Genomic DNA, 24,948 nt, shown 5'->3' on the forward strand with positions numbered 1-24,948 from the left:
TTATAGATAACTAATGAAAAAACAGCTCTAAAGAGAATTAACAACCAAGGCAAAAAAAGGAAAATTAATGTCTTTTCGTTTTGACTTATTGGGAAAGATTCAATTTAATTTTCATCTTTAAAAAAAAAAAATTGTTGAGTGAAAATTCACTTTTTTAGAAAAGAGAAAAAATTTCTATATGAGAGAGAATAATTTAAAAATTTATAATAATATATTAATATCTTAAAAATTAATATTCAAGTAACGAAAATCGTTAATTAAATTTTAAATACAGACGCGCGCGTACTATTTTTCTGTATTGAGATTTTTTCGAAGTTGCAACTTTAAAAATAACTTTCTACACTGTAGGTTTTAATACACCAAGAGAGATTTTTTAAATCTTTTCCCTGGTATTTTGATCCAGCTTCTTGGGATGCTGCAAATCCTCTTGTACTTCTTTTTCTTCTTCCTCCTCTTCTTCTTGTATCTCTTTTTGCCATAGAACTTTATTAACAGATTCCTTTGTCTCTATTGACATCACAGAGATATTCTTTGGATTTTATATAAAAAATATGTTAATTTTTCTCATTTTTTTTTTTTCATTTATAATCTTGAATGATCTGGATCTTGTATTCTGGGAGGTAATCGAGGTAGTTCTAAAGTTGAATTTTTACCCTCATCATCTATGTAAGTTCTGTTATCGTGTCCTGATTCTGCTGAATCCACTGTTTTATCATTTTGCACGGGACCGTCCATGAAAAACATTGTGAATAGAAACATCAGTGAGCCTGAATAAAAAAAAAAAAAAAAAACAGTTAAAATATATATTAAAAAAAATGTATTATCTTTTTAGATAAATTTGTTTTTTTTTTCAATTAAAATATAAAAATCAAAAAAATTCTACAAAATGAAACTGTTCTTTTTTTTACTTAGTATAAATTCTTTGAAAATCTTTTGTTATGAGGTAAAAATGACATTTTTTTGCACTTACTTATACCATAAAAACCAGCGTAAAAAATATAAAGAGCTTCTCGAAATCCGAGAGCAATTCTCGTTGGTTCAACTAAAATTGGCAAATTTCCTCCTATGTTGTTCATGACAAAAAGAAAAATTCCAACAGTTGTGGATCTTACATTAAGGGGTACAATTTCCACAAGGATTGCAAAGAGAATTCCAAACCACATTTCCGCTAAAAAATTAAATAATAAATTTGTTTTTAATTTAAAAAAAATAGAAATATTTTTTTTAAAATATTAAAAAATATTTTATTGAAGGGAAAAAATAATTAAAAAAGTTTAATGGAAAATTTGATATTTAAAATATTCTTTAAAATAATTATTTAATATTTCAAAAAAAATTTTAAATTATTAACGATATTTAGTAAATTTTATAATTAATTACAATGACCTGTGGTGAAATATGTAGTAATAATAATTGATTATTAAGAAAGAAAAGTTTTATAATGACAAAAATATATATTTGAGAAAAAGTATAGAATCTATATAAATTCTTTTTATAAACTCACCAAAGAAATAAGAAATCCCAAGTGTAATCATAGCCCAAAGTGGATCAAAATAAACTGAACCAAAAGCAAAAGGTGTTGCCACTAATTGGCTTATTGCCAAAACTGCCACTCTTGATTTGATACCCATTTTCGCCACAAATTTATCACTGACAACACCACCTACTACAACACCTATACTTCCAATAACAATTGTCACAGCAAATAACCACCAACCAAGATCATAATCAGGAAAATAATCTCTATAGTATAAATCGCAATTATATGCAAAGCACATTCCACCTGCAAAAAATTTTTTTAAATATTTACAAATTATTTAAAGATTATATATTTTTTTTCATTTTATGACAATTTTTTATATTTAAAAACAAATTTTTAACTAAATTATCAAATGTATTTTCAATACTGTTTTTTTTAGAATAAAAATTGTTTTTTAAAAGTGAATGATATAATTTGAAAACAAAAGGAAAAAAAATTTGTTTACCACAATGCCTGATGCTAGCAGCAAGACATAAAATAACAACGCGTGGTTGGAAAATGACTTTCCAGATGGAAACTTTTTTCTTTGTATTTGTTGTTTCTTCTCCTATTGTCGTTCTCTCTGGTTCTTTTATAGTAAAACCGGTAAGAAAAGCTATAATCACTCCAATGATCCCAGCACCATAGTAACAGACTCTCCATCCCTATAATATAAACAAGGTGTTCAATTCATGAATCAATTTAACAAATATTGGTAAAATGTAAACTTTATATACATCCATTTTTTTATACTTTATATATATACAATATCCGCTGATTGGTACCAGTGGTATACTTATCGCTGATTCAAATTTAGAGAGTACATAATTTTTTATAACATTTTGCGTCAAAAACTCGACTAAATTGCTGTTATGGAAGGGAAAAGTGTGCGTAAAAGTATGATTTCCCCTCCTTTTAAGCACACTGTGCATAAAAGACAGCGATTTAGTCGAGTTTTTGACGCAAGTTGTTATAAAGAATTTTTTTTTCAACAATTAAAAAATTATATAATTTATAGATTTTATGTAAAATATAGACTTTATATAAGTTAATCAATTTGTTTTAATGCGAGAAATCAGTTTTTTGGACAAAAAAATTTCAATTTTTCTTAGACAGACGATTTTATTGCAAATTCTATCACAAAATACACCTAAAAGTGTAGAAAAAAATTGAGATCCAAATCCAAGTAGAGGAAGATACCTATTACCACCCATAAGGCATTTACAATCATAAAAAAGTTCCCAATAAAATTGAATTTTTCTTAGGCAGACAATTTTATTGCAAATTCTTGCACAAAATACACCTAAAAGTGTAGAAAAAAATTTAGAAATCAATATGTAAAAAATCAATTTTGACAAAAAAATTGTATTTACTGTGTCAAAAAATTTTTAGTTAAAAAACGTATTTTCGTATTTTTGAAAAAGTGACATAAAAAAAATTTATGTGGATATTTTTGGAATTCCAAGCTTTTATCTTGACAATTGGCAGCAAGATAAAAAAGTTATTGCTCAATGCATAAAAACTTGAAAATCAAAGTCAAACAGTTTCAGTATTTTTTCAAATGCAAGACAAATAACTGAAATTAAAAAAAAATAAAAAAAATTTAATTTGTTCAACTATTATATATCTACTATAAATTTTTTTCAAGTTTTTTCATCCCTTAATACTGTAATATATTTGAGGAAACTTTTTTCTTAAAACTTTCTTAGAAACTATGCTGTCCCCATTTACCCCGAATTTTATGAAATTTTCTAAATTTTGGGGTAAATGGGGACAGTCAGTTTTATGCGTTTAAAGCTTATCTAAATTTTTTTCTGCTGCATAAAATTAATCCTGGGAACGTAAATAACAACTTAAAAAAATATAAACCCGCAAATATTACCTTTTAAAGGAAGAAACTTACGTAATTTGTGAAAAATAGCGATTTTGTCCACATTTACCCCAACTGACCCTAATTTAATTTATTTTCTAGAAAATGAAAATTTTGAAGTTTTGGAAAAAAAAATTCTTACTAAATTCCAGGCATTAGCTTGTGGTACGTATCGACCAACTGGAAAAGCGATTCCGTATCCTCCATAAATGCCCCAATTAAAAATTGACATAACTAGGCCTCGCTGCTCCTCATTAAACCAATCTGAGATGAGGCCAGTGGCCATTGGATTACATGCTGCTTCACTATTACAAAAAAAATCAGAAAAGTGTTCAAAAAAAGTTTTTTTTAATTGTGTGTGATGTAACCATTAAAAAAAGCGCATGATTGTCCCATAAAAATCATTTGTTAGAATTTTAATTTTAAAGAATTTTATTAGATATAATTATTTAGACGAATTTTCATTTTTTAAATTAGCATTTAACAGAATTTCTTTTTAAATGAATTTTAATTTAACAAAATTTCTAGGTACTGAATTTTTATTTTGCAAACTTTTTATTTAACCGAATTTCTTTTTACCCAATTTATTATTTAAAAGAATTTTAATTTAGCCGAATATTAATTTAACAGAATTTTAAGTGATTCGAATTTTTGAATGTAAGAATTTTTATTTGTAAATTTTAAAAATTGTACCAAAATCTTTCTCTCTATTGTTTGTTCTCGATTTGTTCGGGCATTTGCATTTTCGGACTAATGAAAATTTGGCGTTTTATAAGAATTCGATTAATCGTAATTAACGCTTGCGCATTACACGATCATTCCCTTCTGTCAAACAAAAATTCGGTAGTTATAAATTTTATGTAAAAATTGTAAAAAAATTTTAAAATGAAAATTATATTTCATGATTTTTATGGGATAATCATGTGCCCTAAAAGAAACATTTTGTGAAAAATTTTAAAATTTATTATTAAGAATGATAATTAAGGGGGGTTGAAAGGGGTCAAAAATTGCGTGACGTATTATGTGCATGACCCCAGAATAAAAATTACTTCAGTTTTTCGTTGATTAAAGTATATCTAATATACTTAAAACTGAAATAATTCAATCATAATTTTTTTTTGATATTATCAAATATAGGAGTAACTTACATTCAAAGCATTTAAATTAACAGTCTGCTTTTGTCATTTGAATAAGATGGTTGTACAAAAAATGAAGTTTAGAAATCTATTTTTTGTGTTTTACATTTTTTGGAAAGAAATCCTATAGGAATATCATCAACGAATGATTATTTTGATGGATTGATAAAGTATTTGAAAGAAGAATCAAAATTGTATCAGACAGTGTTTATTTTAGACGACGAACAAGAAAATATGGATCCAATAATGAATTTTTTTATGACAACAGTCAATTCACATTTTCCATCTTTGAGCATCAGTGATATAGTGAACTATTTAACGAAATTGAAGAACCATACTTAAAGGTTTTTAATCGATCTAGACATACTACACTGTTTATTTTACAGTGGATTAATGAAACAACTAATTGATTTCTATTTATTCTTACATGTAAGGCAAGGTTTACTGTTATATCGACCATTAAAACCAAGATGTTTAGTTGTAAACTCTAATTTTTCAACACATGATTACATTAACAGAACTCTGCATTTATGGTGGAATGAAAAATATTTGGATAATATTTTATTGACGTACGATAATAAACGCCAAATAACTGTCAAACTAACTTTCAAAAAATTACCTACTATTAGTCACATAAATCCTTTTACCAATAATTACTCTGCTCAGGAGATATCAGCTCAAAGTCAATGGTTTCCAAATAAATTGTTGGATCTAAATAGATTTAAATTGGACATATCCATTCCAGCACCTAATAATGGTAAATCCATACAAGAATACAAAAAATTAATGAAATTAACTAAAATTTTGGGACAAGTGATGAATTTTGAACCTGATTTAGAACCAAACTGCAGAGAGGAGATTATAACAATACGCGATGGTGTAATTTGTGGTTATTATGTGAATGAAATATGTGGAATAGAGCAAGAGATACTGATCAAAAGCAAAATTAATGTGCTTCATATTAGTGATCGTATTAATATGCGAATTCTAGAGTTTATTAGTGCAAAAGCTATTATTCCACGAAATGCATAACTTGCTAATGAAATCGAACTTTCATCAGAATTTTGGAATATGATCGTGGCAACAATATTATTGGTTTAGTTGCAATAATACGAATAACGGTATTTTTATTAAAATTCAAATGGCAGACTTTGAATATCAGTCAAATTATAATTGGAATGGGTACTGAGAATGAACCCCAAAATTGGTTAGAAAGAATAATTTTCGGCTCACTTTTAATTGCATTCATTGCCTATACAAGTTATTTTTACACTATAATTTTTGACATTAGTTTTCGAAGTGCTCCTGAAATTTCAACAATTGCTGAACTTGCTAAATCATCTTTGGTACCAGTCATAATTATTAATTCTTCGTATCTATATAATATGTCATATCATAATAATTTTGATATGGAAAAATTGTTTAAGAAATACGACAATCGTGACAAAGATTATTATCTCGATGTAGAGGAAAATTGTCTGAAATAATTGGTAGAACATCAGAATATAACATGTATCTTTCATGAACCTACTAAACACATCATTAACATATATATGAAGCTAAGTATGGCAAAACAAATAAGTTTAAAATATTGCAAGAAAATTTTGAATATGGTACGAATAGTTTCATTGCTAAAGAAAGTTATTCACCCTTCATCATTCGTTTTAATCAAGTAATTCTAAGAGCTTCAGAATTTGGTTTACTTAAAGATTTTTATGATACTCTTTTGTACTTCTAATAACAAGTAATAATTTGGAAGCTGAACTAATAACAAAAGAAAAACTCATACCTATATTACTTTTTGTACTGATCACTGGATATTCTCTTTCGATAACACGGTGCTACAAAAATTTTCTTTTAGATATACTTCTGATGAAACCTATTGGAGGTTGTAGGTCACAAAAAACTAAGAAGAATGGTGTATATAAAATTCTCCAAACACCCCTAAATTTTCATTTTAGAGGCAGAAAACCATTTTTACGTACCTATGTTTATGCATAAAAACCTTTGTAACTTTCTTATTTCTGCACCGATTTCAAAATTTTTTTTTCATTTTGAAGCTAAGAAACAGAGCTTTTTAGCCCATATTCGATATTTTTGTTTAAATTAATATTTATAAGAGAAAAATTACAAAAATTTTCAGATGTTGTCATTTTTCTCGCAATTTTTCAACTTTAACTGATGTTTTCATCGTTAATTTTAATTTTAACATTTTTTCACTTCTAGCGCTATTAAAGCGTATTAAATTCTACATCCAACGAGCCCTATTTGAATAGATTTTGTAAAAATTTAACTTGTAGTTTTTCTCATTACAGGTCTAGTAGCTGATTCAAGAACATTACAGTTTTCTTTTCTTTTTCATTCTTAATTGTTTATGTATAGTATTTGTCAAGTTCTGACAGTTTTTATTTCATGTTGGTCATGCTAACAATAAGTTTTTTCAACAAATATTAATTTTACAAATGAACTGTAAACGAACACGATTGGATAAAAATACTCCAAGTTATGAAGGTTTTACTAATTTTTATTTTTTATTTATCTTCTTGTACATGTTCATTTATGTCTTCGTTTAATAAAAATTGAAAATCTTATAGACTGCGCAGTAGTTTTCTTACAACTTTACAGCTGTGCAATAATTCTTAGCATACATAAGTAAAGAGTTTTAATGGTTCTCAATTAATAAAATTTCAAATTTTTTTTAAAAAAAGTTTTTTTTCAAATGATATTGTATAAGGACATGAACGGTTTCATGTGTGAGTACATGTACATGAACCTGCATAAGAATATGTAGAAGAACATGTACATTTTCTTGTATACAAATATTAAATGTTTTTTCTTGTACAAGACCTGTAAAGAGAATAACTACAATAATTCAGTTAATTTTTTATAAAATCTATTCAAATATGGCGCGTTGGATGCAGAATTTAATACGTTTTAATAGCACTAGAAGTGAAAAAATGTTAAAATTAAAATTAACGATGAAAACATCAGTTAAAGTTGAAAAATTGCGAGAAAAATGACAACATCTGAACATTTTTGTAATTTTTCTCTTATAAATATTAATTTAAACAAAAATATCGAATATAGGCTAAAAAGCTCTGTTTCTCAGCTTCTAAATGAAAAAAAAATTTTAAAATCGGTGCACCCGGAGAAAAATGGAAAAACGAATAAAGTAACTTTTACTACTTTAAAAGTAAAATTGGACCTGTCCGAAGTTTCTGCGCATCTCTGGCAACTTTTACTCCAAAAATAGTAAAATTGACTATTTCTGTAGTAAATTTTACTGTTTCTGTAGTAATTTTTACTATTTCTGAAGTAAATTTTACTATTTTTGGAGTAAAAGTTGCCAGAGATGCGCAGAAACTTCGGACAGGTCCAATTTTACTTTTAAAGTAGTAAAAGTTACTTTTTCTTTTTTTCCGTGCAGAAATAAGAAAGGTACAAAGGTTTTTATGCATAAACATACGTAAAAATGGTTTTTTCTGGCTCTAAAATGAAAATTTAGGGGTGTTTGGAGAATTTTATATACACCATTCTTCTTAGTTTTTTGTGACCTACAACCTCCAATAGGTTTCATAAGAAGTATATTAAAAAAAAAAAATTTTGTGGCACCGTGTAATTGTTTTTCTGGCTGAAATAATTACAGCCAAGATACGAAGAAAATTTTTCGACGAGCGAAGATTTCGATTTGAACTCTAGAAAGATATAAATGTTATTGTTTCTGATAATAAGAAAAGGATTTTGAAATTTTTTTAAACTTGTTACTCGGAGGTTTTTTTTAAAAAAAAACAAAAAATATGAATTTCAAAGGAAGTGAAATGTGAAATTAATTAAAGTGAAATGTCTTTTGGATCATTTTTTAATCTTATCTCGTTCAAATCATATTAAAATATATTTGTATTAACTGCTACCGATTAATGTGATGTTAACATTAAAAATCACATTTATAAAAAATTTCCTTCCCGTGTGAGTGTGTGTGTGTGTGTATATAAATTATTGTAAATTGGTAGGTCTCACAGGCTGACAAATAATGAGAGTATTTTGAGCCATATTATAATATAATATGGCTCAATACCCTATTTATTTATAATTTCAAAATTTTTGAATAATCAAAAATTTTGGATCTTGTTTTTAAATAAGTTTCTGCATCTAGAATGAACCTCCTTAATTAAATCTTAAAATTTTTCGCATAATGGTAATTTGTTTTATTAAATTAAAAATATTTTGAATTTTTTTTTTTAAATATCACTTGTATCGATAAAGAAAGTTTGGATACATACCCAGCTGCTAGAATCATTCTAAGTACAACGAGATGCCAATATTCTTTGACTGTTCCCATTAAAATAATTGCTATGCTAAATACTAATGTACAAATTGACAACATTCTCACTCTGAAATCATAAAAATTTTTTTTTTTTTATTTAATTAAAATATTTTAGCTCATCTTTGAAATAAAAGAAACTTATACATAAGGTGTGAAACTTTCAGAATAAAGGTATGTAATCTTATTTTGAGAGGATTACTGTTATGTGAGTGCGGATATAAGAATAAAAAATATTTCCTTGATTTGAAAAAAAGTTTTCATTCTTTTAGAAAGAGATTTTATTTTATTCAATAAATTCCTGTTTACTTAAAAAAAACACTTAAATATAATATTCTTTAATAATCAAAGAAAATTTTGATTAAAGTAAATAGAAAAAGAAAACCAATTTGTTGAATAAAAAAATTTGTTTTCTAGTCATAATTATAGAATGAATTTGACAAAAAGAATTTTATATAAAATAATCCATTTAAAGTTTATATATATACATTTATGTAAGTTTAATAGTCTGCAAAAGGCGTTTTAATAATTAAATGTCAATCAACACGAAAATTTAATTATTGGTTTACGAAAGTTTTGTTTTATATCTATAATAGAAAAAAAGTAATTTTCTCTGGTTAGAGAAATTTTTATTTTGAAATTAATTAAAAAAAATGTTTTATTGCATAATGGAGTAAGACTTCTCCTTTCTTTTTCACTATTAATCTCCTAAATTAATAAAACACATTTAATAATTCTTGCCTGTTAAATCTGTCAGCTACAAATCCAAGAATAACGCCAGCAATTGTGAAAACTGCAATGAAACTTGGACCAGCAAGTATTTGATAATCAATTCCGAGTCCATTGTAATTCCACTCGCAATATTTCGTACCATTTAATTCCAATGAATCGCAGCTGAAAAGTATTATTAAAACGTTTTATTTCAATTTATTATTACTATGCTGATTGTGAGTTAAAATTTGTAAACTGTGTCAATATTGTTTTGAAAATTCAAAAATTTTTTCATGAAAATTAACCTTTTTTCTATATTTAAATCAATAAATAAAGAAATAAAAGTTATATATTTTTTTTTTTGTTGCATATTACTCGTAAAATAAACTGAAATCATTCCCTCAGTCAAGTAACCGATTATTTGAATCAAATAAATTTTTTTTTCAGTTTACCTTCGGTTAAAAGTTAAAAAAAATTTTCTAACTTTTAACCAAAGGTAAATTTTTCTTTTTGAGAATGATTTTAGATAGTTTTACGAGTAATATTTCAAAAAAAAAATATTTCAATAATCGAGGGAGAAGTTAGATTAATTTTTGTTTGTTAAATACACAGAAAATTAAAAGGCATTAAAATAAGCTGCAACACTTATTATTTTAATCCAATTTTGCTTATTTTAATCCATTTTGGTATTAAAATAAGCAAAATTGGATTAAAATAATAAGCGTTGCAGCTTATTTTAATGCCTTTTAATTTTCTGTGTATTCCATAAAAAATGATAAGTTTAAATTTTCAATTTAAAGAATTTTATTATATATGTAATTATTTTTTAGACGAATTTTCATTTTTCGAATTCGCCTTTAACAGAATTTATTTTTTTAAACAAATTTTTAACAAAATTTGTAGATACCGAACTTTTATTTCACAGAGTCAAATTAGGTTTAATTTAGTTTTGAAATAGGTTAATAGTAGGTTTAAAGTGAGTTAAAAGTACAGGTATATACAATGTAGGTTTAAAGTAGTGTAAATTTATTTGTAGAAAAACTAAAATTTAAAATATCAAGTTTGTTAAAATATTTTTATATAAAATTTTTATATATGAATTGAAATTATTATTTTGTAGTAAATTATTTTATTGAAATGGAATAATTTTTTTCCTCTTAATTAACATTGTTCTCTGATACTTGAAAAGAAAATTTCGTCTCACCTGACGTTTTTATAAATTTCAATTTGTCTTGAACGTCTTAAATTAAATTTTTTTAGTCGCATATTGAATACTTCTTCCTATTCGTAAAAATCTTTATAATAGGAAAATATTTTATATAATAGATACGGTTGATTGCAATATTTTTTTTCATATTCGAATATAGTCAATGTTTTACACCTCACTGAACCTATATTATTATATATGTTGAATCATGATATTTTTTTTTTTTTTTTTGTTTTTTCTCTTTTTCCTTAACAATGAACTTGTCCAAAGTGAGGTCACAGGAAACATCATATGAGAGAGGATAATTTTAAATATCTACGTGTCTGCGTCAATGAGTTATATAAAGTGAAACAAAACAGAAAAAAGTAATTTCCACTTCATTGGTTTTTTTTTTTCCCTCAAGGACGTTACTTACTATTCCGAATTGTTTGCTGCTTCACATTGAACCGGAAGATCGACCAAAGAAAAATCCGTTGAATTTAGTTGACAGGAAATATCACCGTAGTGCAAATCTATTGCCGTTGCTTTACTAGTAACTCCTGTAAAATTAATTTATTATTATATAGTTGAAGAATTTTATTTATTTTTGAAATGAATTGCTTTTTTCTTTTAAATGTGTAATAAAAATTCTGTTTAATTCGAAACAATTAAATTAATTAGTTTTAAAAAATTTTCTCTCTCGATTTTAAATTCATGCAAATGAATTTTTTTTTAATAATAATAAAACGAAGTGGTAATTGTTTTTTAATGGTTTCACTGGATTCTCTGCATTATAAATCAATGATAATTTAAAATTTACTGTTTAAATTATGATTCACCACAATTATTATTAAAAGATATTTTTTTAATTAATATAGTTATTTTATTTATATATAAATGTATATTTATATTGTGTAATATTTTATATATATATATATATTTATTAATATAAATTGTTTTATTCAGATTTTAATCATTAACTTACCAATCAAATAGTGTCCCAACTCTCCAAGAACATATCCAATTGAAACTATTGCTAAAGCATAAGGTTTATAAAGAAACCTTAAACTTTCGGCCACTCTTTTATACATTTTTGCCTGTTGAAAAAAAAAAACTTTTAGAAAACTTTTTCATACTTATAGAAAATTTATCTACATCAAAAAAATTGAAATTCAAAATTAAAATTTAAATAAATGTGAATCATGTAATTCAACTTTAAATTCTTTCAATTTTTTAAAATTTCTTCAGAATTTTTCTTTCATATTCTTTTTATCATAAAAATCGATTAATATAATGCATTTTTTTTTTTTTTTTTTTTTTTTTTTTTTTAATAAAATATATGATTATTTACATAATAATTATATTTCAATAAATTCAATTAATATTGCATATTTGTATTGTGTATTACAATAATATTTGTTTGAAGAAATTTATTAATAATTATATCAATAAATTAATTATTTAATTATTTATATGTTTATGTACATATATGTAAAAAATAAAAGTCAAGCGGAAATGCCCACGTAATATATCAGAATCGAGAATATATAATATTCGAATGTAATCTAATATTGGAGATGAAAAATATCAACCTATATGATAGTTACAGTTATGAAACTGCATTATTTTAAATATTCATGAATCCTGAACATTGGATCTTGTTTATACTCCCTTCTTTATACCGCAAACACACCTTTTTTCTCTCTCTCTCTCTCTCTCTCCCCTCCCCCCACAACCCATTTTATTTCCAATAAACACACCCCCGACTTAAAAACATCATCTCCATTCTAATTTTGCATTCAAGGTTTTTCCGCTTTGCGTGGAATAAAAATATTGCAAATTAAAATATGAAATCGGCCCGCAATTGTTACTTTTTAGATATTGTCTAGGATAATGAATGAAAAAAAAAAGTGAGAAGAAAAAAAAATAATTTGCAAAGACCTTGTCACATCGATATACATTAAAGTCATTTATCTTAACGATCATGTTCATTTGCGAGTATTGTTATAATTTCTTGTCGCTGCTAAATGTTGTAAAAAAAAAATTTTTCCTTCGCACGAGTAATAAGTATATAAATTTAATAAAAAACTAGATTGATTAGTCTACAACTTCCTTTTTTTTTATTTCATATGTATAATAGATTCATTAGATTAATTCATATAATCAATTAGTTACCACAGTGATTGAAGATTTTCTTTAATTGAAAGAGAAAACTTTTTTTTCATTATTTAAAAGAATTATTATATTACACCGTCCGATAAAATTCAACTTTTTTTTTTTGACACACAAAAAAATCCAACATTTTCGGAAACTAGGACCCAAAAAAAAATACTCGTGTCTGGCTGTTTTGCTAGATCAAGTCGTTTGTGGTTTTTAGGGGTGAAACAGCCCCTAAGTAAAAAGTGACAAGATATCTTTTAAAAATTATTAATATTTTATAAAACTTGGTATCTGGGGGTTTTTGGGGTCGCTGATTATTAATCTGATGTCAGATTTTCAAAATTCAAAATGACGGCTTCAATATGGCGGTCAAAATTTTAAAAAGTTATTAAATTTTTTTTAATCCTTGGTATCTAGGGGTTTTTTGGGTCGCTAATGACGAATCTGATGTTAAATTTTCAAAATTCAAAATGGCAGATATAAAATAAAAAATTAATAACTTTTTACAAATTTGATCGTCATATTGGATCGGCCATTTTAAATTTTGAAAATCTGACATCAGATTAATAATCAGTGACCCCGAAAACCCCCAGATACCAAGTTTTATAAAATATTAATAATTTTTAAAAGATATCTTGTCATTTTTCATTTAGGGGTTGTTGTCACCCCTAAAAACCAAAAAACGACTTGATCTAGCAAAACGGCCAGACACGGGTATTTTTTTTTTGAGTCCTAGTTTCCGAAAATGTGAAATTTTTTTGTAGGTCAAAAATTGTGTCGGACGGTGTTATTATTCTAATATTAAAATAAAAAAAAATAATAAAAATTATTAAAATAAAATAAATTTTAATCGAAAAATTTTTTGTAAAAAAAAAAAAAATTGGTACTCAAAGAGTTAAATCAATATTGTCCTATAGTGTAAAAAAAAGAATTTTTATTCAAAAATTATTTTAGTCAAATTTAAAAATGGTGGTTTTAAAAAATTCGTAGTTATTTAAAAATTAGGTAATAATAAAAAGTAAAATATTGTAAAAGTACAATTATTTTATAGCAAAAATCGAAATAAGGGTCGAAATTCTATTTTTCCTCAGAATAAACATGTTATTGACTTTAAAATATTTTCTCACTGCAGACATCTTATTTTTCTTTGGACTTTTTTTTTCATTTTCTCCCTATTGCCATAAAGCATCGTTTTTTTCATCCTCTCTAATGGAATTCCCATAATGAAAAATTTCACAGGAATAAAAATATAAAACCATATTATATATAGGCAATTTCATGTGAGATTTACCTATGCACATTTCATAAATATCTCGAATACTACAATAGCAAGGCATGTTAATTAATAATAACTGCGAAGTGAGTGAAAATGTATATATATTTATTATAACAGCTGAGAACTGAAAATTTTGATTTATGACTGATATATGATTTTATAAAGAATATTTATTTTATAACTAATGGCACCAGAAAAAACGTTTAAATTACGTTAAATTATGTTTTTTTTTTTGTATTATCAATCACAGAAAATTAAAAGGCATTAAAATAATCTGCAACGCTTATTATTTTAATACAATTTTGCTTATTTTAATCCATTTTGGTATTAAAATAAGCAAAATTGGATTAAAATAATAAGCGTTGCAGCTTATTTTAATGCCTTTTAATTTTCTGTGATAATGTATTTAAATTAAAGCTCTATAACAATTTTTTATCAACAGCATAATCAATTATTGTTTGGAATTATATACAAATTTACCATAAATGCAATAAACAAATTTTCAAGGATTTGAAATTGGAGAACAAATAAGTAAATAAATAAATAATGTTTATATAATTTGATAAATGATATCAAGTCAATTGTCAGTTCTCAAATTCTGTAATTATTCATTTGTAATGTGTCATACCTTGTGACTAATTACATTTTTATTAGATTCAGTTTTTTCCTTTTTTTTTTTTTTTTTTTTTTTGGAAAATTATTTTTTGGTTTAAAATCTATTTTAAAGGAAATTAATCGCGAAATTGATAGAAAGGAAAATTCTGATAATTAATTATTTTATAAATAAGTCTTGATTATGAATCAAGCTCAATATTAAATTGAATAGGAAATTACTTGAACTTGTCAAAATCATACGCGACTTCAAGCCAGTTAATTAATTCGGATATTCTCTTAAGTGAAAAATCTAATTACGTTATTATATATATATATATATTGATCCAATTTTCATCATATTATTATGAATTTTATTAATTAAAAAAAATATCTTTTGAAATTTGAGGCTTTTATCATCAAAGCATTAATATTTTTCATGGTGTGAAATAAAAAATTTTCACACACCATAAAATTATTGTCTTTTTTATTTTTATACATATTTTCAATTTTTACTATCATCATTATAATTATATAATAATAAAATGCTTGGTCTGTCCTTCTGTCCTAACTTGAAATTGGCCTTTTCTGATTTCACGTGTTTTTTTGAATAGTAATCTTATAACATGTCAAATTTTGACAATTCTTTTTCTAATTTTTGCCAAAGTTGTATAATTGTGTTTCCAAATTTTGGAATAAGTTTCTTTAAAATTCCAAATTCGAAAATTCAATTCACGAAGCTAAAGTACACAACGTTTATCAACGAAATTTTTCTTTAAAGTTGTATATTCATTCAAAAATTGTATACAAATACAAAAAATTTATGATCAGAAAAAAGATGCGCCAGGAAATTTCGTACAAGATAGTAATTTGAAAAAAATTAATTTTTAAAAATTGATTTTTAAGGTACCAGGGGCAAACGAATACCTATTAAATATTAATTATAAAAACACAAGCCTCGAATCAACTTAAAGACACAAAAAGTCGTTTTAGTCGATTTATATTCCAAAAAAAAGTGGATTTGTTTTTTATTTTAACAAAAAATATTTTACAGATTTTTAAATAAAAATTTTTTTTTAATAATAATCCTTTTCGAAGGGTAAAAGTTGAAATTTTTAGAAATAATTAAATTTTAAAAGATATTGTTAATTTTCAAACAATTATTAAATTTTACAGAACTAAAAATAATTTATCAAACAATTTTTGGAAAACATTTTTTAAATTGAATTGAATTTTCAAAGATTTAAAATTGAGATTTTTGAAATTAATTGAAACTTTAAGTGTTTTGTAATTAAAATTTTAGATAATTTTACTAAAAATTTATTAGAAATGCGGACAAAATACAATAATTTGAAAATCATTTTTAATTGAAAAATGGTTTCAGATAGTTGAATTTTCAAAGAATATTATTAAAATAGTTAAAAATAATTGAATTTCCTTAGAGTTATAATTGAAATTATTAAATTTCAAAAAAAAAAAATTTTCGATGGAAAATTTTAGAAATAATTAAATTTTAGATGCTTTTAAATTCAAATTATTAAAAATTCAATTAATTTTTAATTCAAATGTTTGAGAATAATGAAATTTTATTTGATTGAAAATTTGGATAATTAATTTTGAATAGAAATTTTAGAAAATAATTGAATTTTATTTCATTTTAAATTGAAAACTTGGTAAATAATTAAATTTTGGATAATTATTGGATTTTTAATTGATTTTGAATTAAAATTTCGGGTAATAATTGAATTTTAGTTTATTTTGAATTGAAATTTTTAAAAAATAATTCAATTTTATTGTGATATTTTTTTTTAAATTATAAACAATTGTTAAATTTCATAAAAATTTTAATTGAAAAATAATTTTGATATAATTGAATTTGTGATGTATTTCATTAAAATTATTAAAAATAATTAATTTAGTGAAGAATCATTTTAGTTCAAAATTTGTTAAATAATTGAATTGAAGAAGATCTGAAGAAGATATAAATTTTATACTAAAAAAATGTATTTTATTTACATTTTTTTTCAAATGTAAAAAAAAATGTCGCATTTTATTAAAATAAGTCGATAAAAGTCGTATTTTTGAAAAAAGTCGGAAAAAGTCGTATAATCCGAGGCCTGTAAATATATAATTTTCATTATTATCATTTCATATGTAATAATATTCTAATAAATTAAATTATTATTGATAATATTAATCTTTAATTTCTTTATAATAAATAATTAAATACTCAATTTGACGCGCTTGAGCGCGTTTAATTTTGCTACTTTTAGTAATAAAAAAAAATCACAAATTTAAAATTTGTTTGATATAATTTTTTTTTATTTATGTAATTTTTGAAAAAAGTATATATAATTATCGTGATACTTCTTTCGGCAGTGAAATAGAAAAGTGATTATATATATATATATATATATAGGTATATGTAAACTTGATAGCTAAGATATGTCGCACACACGACTCGGCTACCTTGAGCCAGAATCGGTGAGACGGAACAGGAATATTATTATAATGATGTTAATACCATTACTTGTCACACGAGGGCTGATTATGAACTTACAGTATATGTAACACCGCAACGTGTAACAAGTTAAATTTATTTGATAATAAATTATTGCTCAATGTATCCCACCCCTCTTACTCGATAATCGCATTTTAATGTGTTTTTCACCGAACTGTATACCGGGAGTAACTTTATCGATTATAGTCGATATTAATTACAATCGATAGTAACATTATCGATTTTTATCAATTATATTCGATATTAATTATAATCGATAATAACTTTATCAATTGCAGTCGATAGTAACTATCGATTTTTATCAATTATATTCGATATTAATTATAATCGATAATAACTTTATCAATTATAGTCGTTATTAATTATAATCGATAGTAACTTTATCGATTTTTATCAATTATATTCGATATTAATTATAATCGATAGTAACTTTATTTCTTGTAGTCGATATTAATTATAATCGATAGTACTTTTATCGATTGTAGTCGATATAAATTACAATCGATAGTAACTTTATCGATTTTTATTAATTATAGTCGATATTAATTATAATCGATAGTAGTTTTATCGATTATATTTGATATCAATTATAATTGACAGTAATTTTATCGCCAATAGTCGATATTAATTACAATAGATTATAATTAATATTGATTATAATTGATATTAATTACAATCTATTGTAATAATAATGTATTGTATATAATCTATTTTAATTAATATCGACTATTGGCGATAAAATTACTGTCAATTATGATTAATTCGACTATAATCGATAAATTTACTATTGATTATAATAAATATCGACTGAAATCATTAAAGTTACTATCAATTATAATTAATATCGACTATAATCAATAAAAGTACTATCGATTAGAATAAATAGCGATTACAAGCGATAGTAACTTTATAAACTTTAATCAATATTAATTATAATCGATAGTAATTTTATCGGTTATAGTCGATATTAATTTTAATTGATAGTAATTTTATCGATAGTAATTATAATTGATAATATTCACTATTGTTCAGATTTATTAAATTTACAATCAATAATCGATATTATACTTTTAATTTATGATCAATATCAGTGCTGTTTTATTTATAATATATATTAAGAAAAATGATTCATTGTGTTGTATTCATTCTAATACCTCAATCAAATTAAATAAAAAAAATATACCGCAGTCGTTTTTTTTTTTTTTTGTTCTTTTTTTTGTCTAATTCTAATAAATGGGTGTTATAAAAGTGTGCATAAAAAATATATCTGCGTCTATAACACTTTTTATAAATCAAGTTCTGTTTCTTTAACCACACACATTAAGATATAATCAAATACTATAAATAATTAACAACAATTCATCTTACTGAAATCAATTTCATTGATATAATCTATGATGCTTGCATATAAAAAGATCTTGATAAAGATTAATCTGTAATATATATGCGATGAAAAAAACAATATAGAACATTCATGAAACTTTTTTTTTCCAATATTGTATGTATTTTAATTAAATTCAAATATTTATTTTTTCTCGAGATGAAATTTTTTTTTAAATTTGTTTTTAACATTAAAAAAATAATAAAGAAACTAATATTGTCAAAGAAAGTAACATTTATCAAGTTTCAAATATTATTTTTGACTATAGTGAATCATAACAAAATTACTACCCTTTAGACCTAGGTAACTGAAATTTGGTACATTTGTGTATTATTATACTAGCAAATTAAAAAAAAAATATATATATATATATATAGCGAACTTGAACAGTTTTTTTTTTAAATTAAACTTTAAATAAATATCTTCTTCGTTATTATTTTTTTTAAATGTTCTTAAAACGTGTGATTTTAAATTATTAAGAATTAAGAATAATTTTCCATTATTATTTCAACAACTCTTTCAATGTCTAACGCAATTTAAACTTGTATGGAACTCGTGTAATTAGGGGGAGAAAAAGAATTAAAAAAAAAATAAATAAATAAATATAAAAATCGGAAAAATATAGAAACGTGAGAAAAAAATTAAATTTTCAATAGAAAAGTGACTAATCGAGATGCAATTTTCATATAGTCTGACCTCCGGCCTATGAAATGAATCCATGTATCATTAATTTTTTTTCTTTTTCTTTGCCCTTTTATCGTTATTTCAATCTATTCTTATTGTCATAATGATTGTGACAACTGTACGAATGCATTCAATGTAATTAGAACTGATTGTTCAAAAGTACCGCTTCTCGCGTGTCATTCCGCTATACATCTTCTTTCAAGTACTACTTTATATATATATATATATATATATATATATATATATATATATATATATATATATATATATATATATATATATATATAATATATTCTCCGGAATAACGGCAATTTTTCCGCTAATTTGTTAATTGAATTGTTTATTTTTTTTGTGGACTAGATATAATTTTTTATAACAATTATCCGTTTAATACACATAAATTTTTTTTTCAAACACAACGTATTTTTTTTATTTTAAACAAATGGTTAATTAATTTAGAAAAATGTTTTTTGAACTGGATATAATCGATTTTTCTTACTACAGAATTTATATTTAACCGAAAAATCATTTAACAGAATTTCTAATTGCTAGAAAGTTTCATTTTTGGGTCAATCCATTATATTTCGAATGAACTCGTCGCTGACTAATTTTTAAAAATTATAATACTTTGCAGGAATGATTTTGAAGTTATCAAGATCACGAAATGAAAAGAATTTTATTAAAATTTTAATTATTTATTGCAAAATATGAATTTAAAGTTTATGAGGTGCTGAAAACTGTCAATTTTTTAGCCATTAGAAAATATGCAAAAAAAAAACAGAATTTACCATAAAAATAAAAAAAAAATTGTTGTAATTTACTAAGAATGAATAAATTTATCATTATCAATTGATATAATTATTTAAATATGTGAAATAATATATAAAATATGATTTTCAAGTTCGCCTGTCAAATAACCTAAATTTGCAAATTTCATCTATTAAATGTGAGAAAGAGAAGTCATTAAATTGAAAAAAACCTTACCAAATATAAAGTACCTGTGACTAACTTTTAGTTTTTTTTAGCACTTTTTTTCTTTTTTCTTCATAAATGTGAAATAAAAAGCAATAAAAATTGGCACTTTGCTTATTTTCACTATTTTCAAATGTAAATAACTTTCTTGGAGAAAACTGAAAAATTACAAAACTTGGGCAATATCTAATTGATCACTAAATACACACACTGGAAAAAAATTCGCTTTGGTCCCGAAGATACTTTTTGAGATAATTATGTTTAAATTTTTCACAATTTTTATCAGGTTAATGCATGTGATTTTTATAAAATTGAAGTTAGTTCAAAATGTTTAACCAATAAAACCTAACTTCGTCCTTAAAAAACTACATGTATTAACCTGATAAAAATTGTGAAAAGTTTAAACTTAATTATCTCAAAAAGTATCTTCGGGACCAAAGCGAATTTTTTTCTAGTGTGTGTATTTAGTGATCAATTAGATATTGCCCAAGTTTTGTAATTTTTCAGTTTTCTCACAGAAAAAACTTGGACTCATTTTTGTTGCAACTCATTTTCTTTTGGGTATCGAAATGAATATGGGACAAACTTCATGTTATTCAAAATGATATTGGCTGGAATTTCAGATTTCTAAGTTGGCATCATAAGCAGAGTAATTTTGTGTTTCAATTATTGTTTCTAATATTTCAACAACACCAGAAAGATTATTTTGACCAGTACGAATATTTAGAAGTTTTTAAATAAAAATTATTTATTATTATTTACGTAGATAATAATTAATTTCATAAGTTTTTAAATTTACCGCTATTATTTAAGTTGGCAGTACCGTTCCTGTTGTCAAAACACATGTTTTCATTTTTCTAACCTAAAAACATATTTCCTTTATTATTTTATTACGCGATTACAAGCAATTTTTAATCAAATATATTAAGTCTAGCGTGTTATTTACTTCTTTGTAATTATTATATTTCATGTTTTTGTGCAAAATTATTCGTTATTTCACAATATTTTTCCATTTTTCTTTTTCTCAAAATGAAACTTGCCTGTTTCATTTTGATACTTTTACCTTAGAACTCGAAATGAGACAACCAGTTTCATTTTTGTTGCGAATCAAATTGAGTATAGAATCTATACTCAATTTGAATTCAGGTTTTTTCTGTGTCTCCAAGAAAGTTATTTACATTTGAAAATAGTGAAAATAAGCAAAGTGCCCTTTTTTATTGCTTTTTATTTCACATTTATGAAGAAAAAAGGAAAAAAGTGCTAAGAAAAACTAAAAGTTAGTCACAGGTACTTTATATTTGGTAAGGTTTTTTTCAATTTAATGACTTCTCTTTCTCACATTTAATAGATGAAATTTGCAAATTTAGGTTATTTGACAGGCGAACTTGAAAATCATATTTTATATATTATTTCACATATTTAAATAATTATATCAATTGATAATGATAAATTTATTCATTCTTAGTAAATTACAACAATTTTTTTTTTATTTTTATGGTAAATTCTGTTTTTTTTTTGCATATTTTCTAATGGCTAAAAAATTGACAGTTTTCAGCACCTCATAAACTTTAAATTCATATTTTGCAATAAATAATTAAAATTTTAATAAAATTTTTTTCATTTCGTGATCTTGATAACTTCAAAATCATTCCTACAAAGTATTATAATTTTTAAAAATTAGTCAACGACGACTTCAGTCGAAATATAATGGATTGACCCTTTTCCGAAATTGCAAATGACCGAACAAACAATCGACAGAAAGATTTCGGCGCGATTTTTAAAAGTAACCAATCACAATTTTATGGATAATTTTTGTTTGGCTGATTATAAAAATCGCGCCGAAATTTTTCTGTCGATTGTTTGTTCGGTCATTCGAAATTTCGAACAAATGAAAATTCTATCAATTAGAAATTCTGTAAAATGATTTAGATAAAAAAAATTTTAAAACTAGAATTTTTCGAAATTTTTTTGTTATCCATATTGATAAGATAATTAATTCTTTTTTCTTCAGTTGAAGAAAGGATTTTTATACAAAACTTATTGTTAGTTTGAAACATTAATTATATTGTTATTAAATTAATTATAATTATAATTATTATTATTAATATTATTATTATATTGTTATTATTTTTTTGTTTGTAATTATCACTGTGGCAAAAAATGGTAGCTAATTTGAATTATTGAAAGAGTATTTTTAAATACTTAAAACATTGTTTATTACAAAAGATATGAATAAAAGTTTGCAAAAAAAGAAAGATATTTGAAATTGATGACTTTTGTATGACTTTAAGGAAGCATTTAATGTTCAACGTAAAAAAAAGAATTCCTGGAACGATAACAAATACGCACTTGTGCGAATTTAACGACACTCTTATGAGTTAATTTGTTTGCAATCTATTGAAATATGTCAAGTTCAATGCCAAACTTGAAGACATTTAATTTATTTTAAAATATATTGTTTTTATTTCATTATAAAAAATACAATTTAATATTGAAAAAATGAAAATGATTTTTATTAAAAAATAAATAATGATTTAATAAATATAACTATATAATTAATTACGCGTCTTTTTAGTATAGTTCAAAGAGAAATAAATTTATGCAATTAAAATGAATTAATTTTTAATTTAAACCCATTTTAATTTTAATTAATATGAAAAATTAGTATAAATAATATTTTATATAATTATTTAATAATATTAGTATAGTATACAAATTTAATGAATAAATAATATGTTTATTATTAAAGTTAATAAAAAGTCTTTTAAAATTTTATTATATTGTGTACGCTAAAAAAAAAACCTTCACTCGTGAAAATCAACGAAGCGTAAAAACAACATTTTTTTGATATGAAAATTTTAAATCTTTTGTCCTGGTATATATTTTTTTTTATATCACGTGTAACTTGTATTTTTCAGTATATTAGCCTAATAATTATAATACTTGTTTAGAGTATATGTAAAATGGATAATGCAACTGATAAAAATGACAATCGTTATAAAGTCAACGTAATCCTGACGAAACATTGAAAAAGACAGAAATAATTCTATTAACTATATCGTAGGCGTCACTGTGAGCAAATAACACATACATGTATATTTATCTTACACATGCTTAAAAAATTTTACATGTTATTAATTAATATACATAACTCAAGTCGTCAACAAATTAATCTAACATCTCTATGGTAGTATAAACTTTATATAAAAATTCCAACTACTTTGGAATTCTCCATTATACAATATAATTTCTTCTGATTCCATATTGAAAGAATGTATATACATAGTTAAATTATTATTATCTGTCTTTAAGTTTTTCAAAATCTTCAAATTTTTACATATTTCAATTTTTTAATGAAACAAAATAAATATTTATAGAGCTTTGAGATAATATATTAATTTTAATATTTAATTAATTAATTATTAATTTAATTAATATTTTCATTAAGAAATAATATAGAAGATATAGAATTATATAGATATATATATATATAAGAAGATATAATAATTATACAGAAAAAATATACTTAATAATTTACAATTTAGTTGACAAATAAAAAAAAAATTATTTTTCTCTTAGAACATGAGAAAAATTTAGTAAAACGTAAATGTCAAGGTTCTATATATACGATATAAAATATATCCTGTTGAATATGGTAGACGCCCACAAAGAAAAATTCTCATGAAAAAAGTGAAAAATTATATATACAATAAAAAGAAAATAAATATATATTTTTTAAAAAAGATAGTAAAAAGTATTTTAAAAAAAATTTTACATCGCGTCAGTTCTTAAAAAAAAAAAAAAAAAAAAAAAAAAAAAAAAAAAAATTTGCACATGATTCGTTGATTTGCATGAGTGATTGCTTCATTACGGAAATAAATGCATATATATGTATGTATGCATACTGTACATCTTACAAATGAATATATATGAAATTAAAAAAAAGAAGCAGTAAAATTGAATTCAATTTGAATAAAAAAAATAAAAAAAATTGCACTACTGCAAACTAACTATGAATGTTAATAAAAATTACAGTTCGTTTTTTAAATAAAAAATGATGATGATGATGATGATGATGATGATGAAATGGTTTATAACTGTTAACAAATAATATTACGTTAAAATCCAGATATTGTGATTAGTTATGGGTAAACAAGCCCCCTCACCAAGTAATATTGATTACCATTCAAAAAAAATCAAATACACGTAATACAGGTTTAAATAATCTATCAAGATTTTTAGCATTTTAAATGGTTGGAGGACAGAAGTTCCAATTTAAAAGTTCCAATAAAAAAAAGTTCCAAAAGTTCTTTTTTCCAAACACTAAATGTTCCAAGACTTTATTGTTCCAAACACAAAATGTTCCAAGACTTTATTGTTCCAAACACAAAATGTTCTAAAACTATATTTTTCATTCAAAATTATCTAACATTTGTTTTCCAAAAACTTTCTCAAGCTACATTCACAGTGTTCCACTATTTTGCTTACACAGCTATGTTTTTTTTATTCATTTGACGTTTCACATCTTAACCTGACGTGCGGACAAATTTTTGTGAATATTTACAATTTTTATTACAAAATATATTCTTTAATTATGGGAGAGGTTTTTATCTCTGGAAC

At 23.7% G+C, this 24,948-nt stretch overlaps 1 protein-coding gene across 1 annotated transcript in view; it reads right to left on the reverse strand.

Moving 5' to 3' along the window:
- Positions 1–558: 558 nt before the first annotated feature.
- The window catches only part of LOC127291428 (putative metabolite transport protein HI_1104), a 37,662-nt gene continuing 13,272 nt past the window's right edge, over positions 559–24,948 (reverse strand). The window contains exons 2-10 of the mRNA XM_051320558.1: positions 11,729–11,840; positions 11,180–11,303; positions 9,588–9,740; positions 8,806–8,916; positions 3,532–3,694; positions 1,986–2,184; positions 1,505–1,783; positions 971–1,168; positions 559–767 (exon numbers count right to left, since the gene is read on the reverse strand). Of these exons, the coding sequence (XP_051176515.1) occupies positions 583–767; positions 971–1,168; positions 1,505–1,783; positions 1,986–2,184; positions 3,532–3,694; positions 8,806–8,916; positions 9,588–9,740; positions 11,180–11,303; positions 11,729–11,834 (1,518 nt within the window). The 5' untranslated portion in view covers positions 11,835–11,840 and the 3' untranslated portion in view covers positions 559–582. The remainder of the gene's footprint in view (positions 768–970; positions 1,169–1,504; positions 1,784–1,985; positions 2,185–3,531; positions 3,695–8,805; positions 8,917–9,587; positions 9,741–11,179; positions 11,304–11,728; positions 11,841–24,948) is intronic.

The sequence above is a fragment of the Leptopilina boulardi genome, unplaced genomic scaffold, assembly GCF_019393585.1.
Source record: "Leptopilina boulardi isolate dan_hultmark-lab unplaced genomic scaffold, ZJU_Lbou_2.1 LbouV2_137, whole genome shotgun sequence".
Lineage (NCBI taxonomy): Eukaryota > Metazoa > Arthropoda > Insecta > Hymenoptera > Figitidae > Leptopilina > Leptopilina boulardi.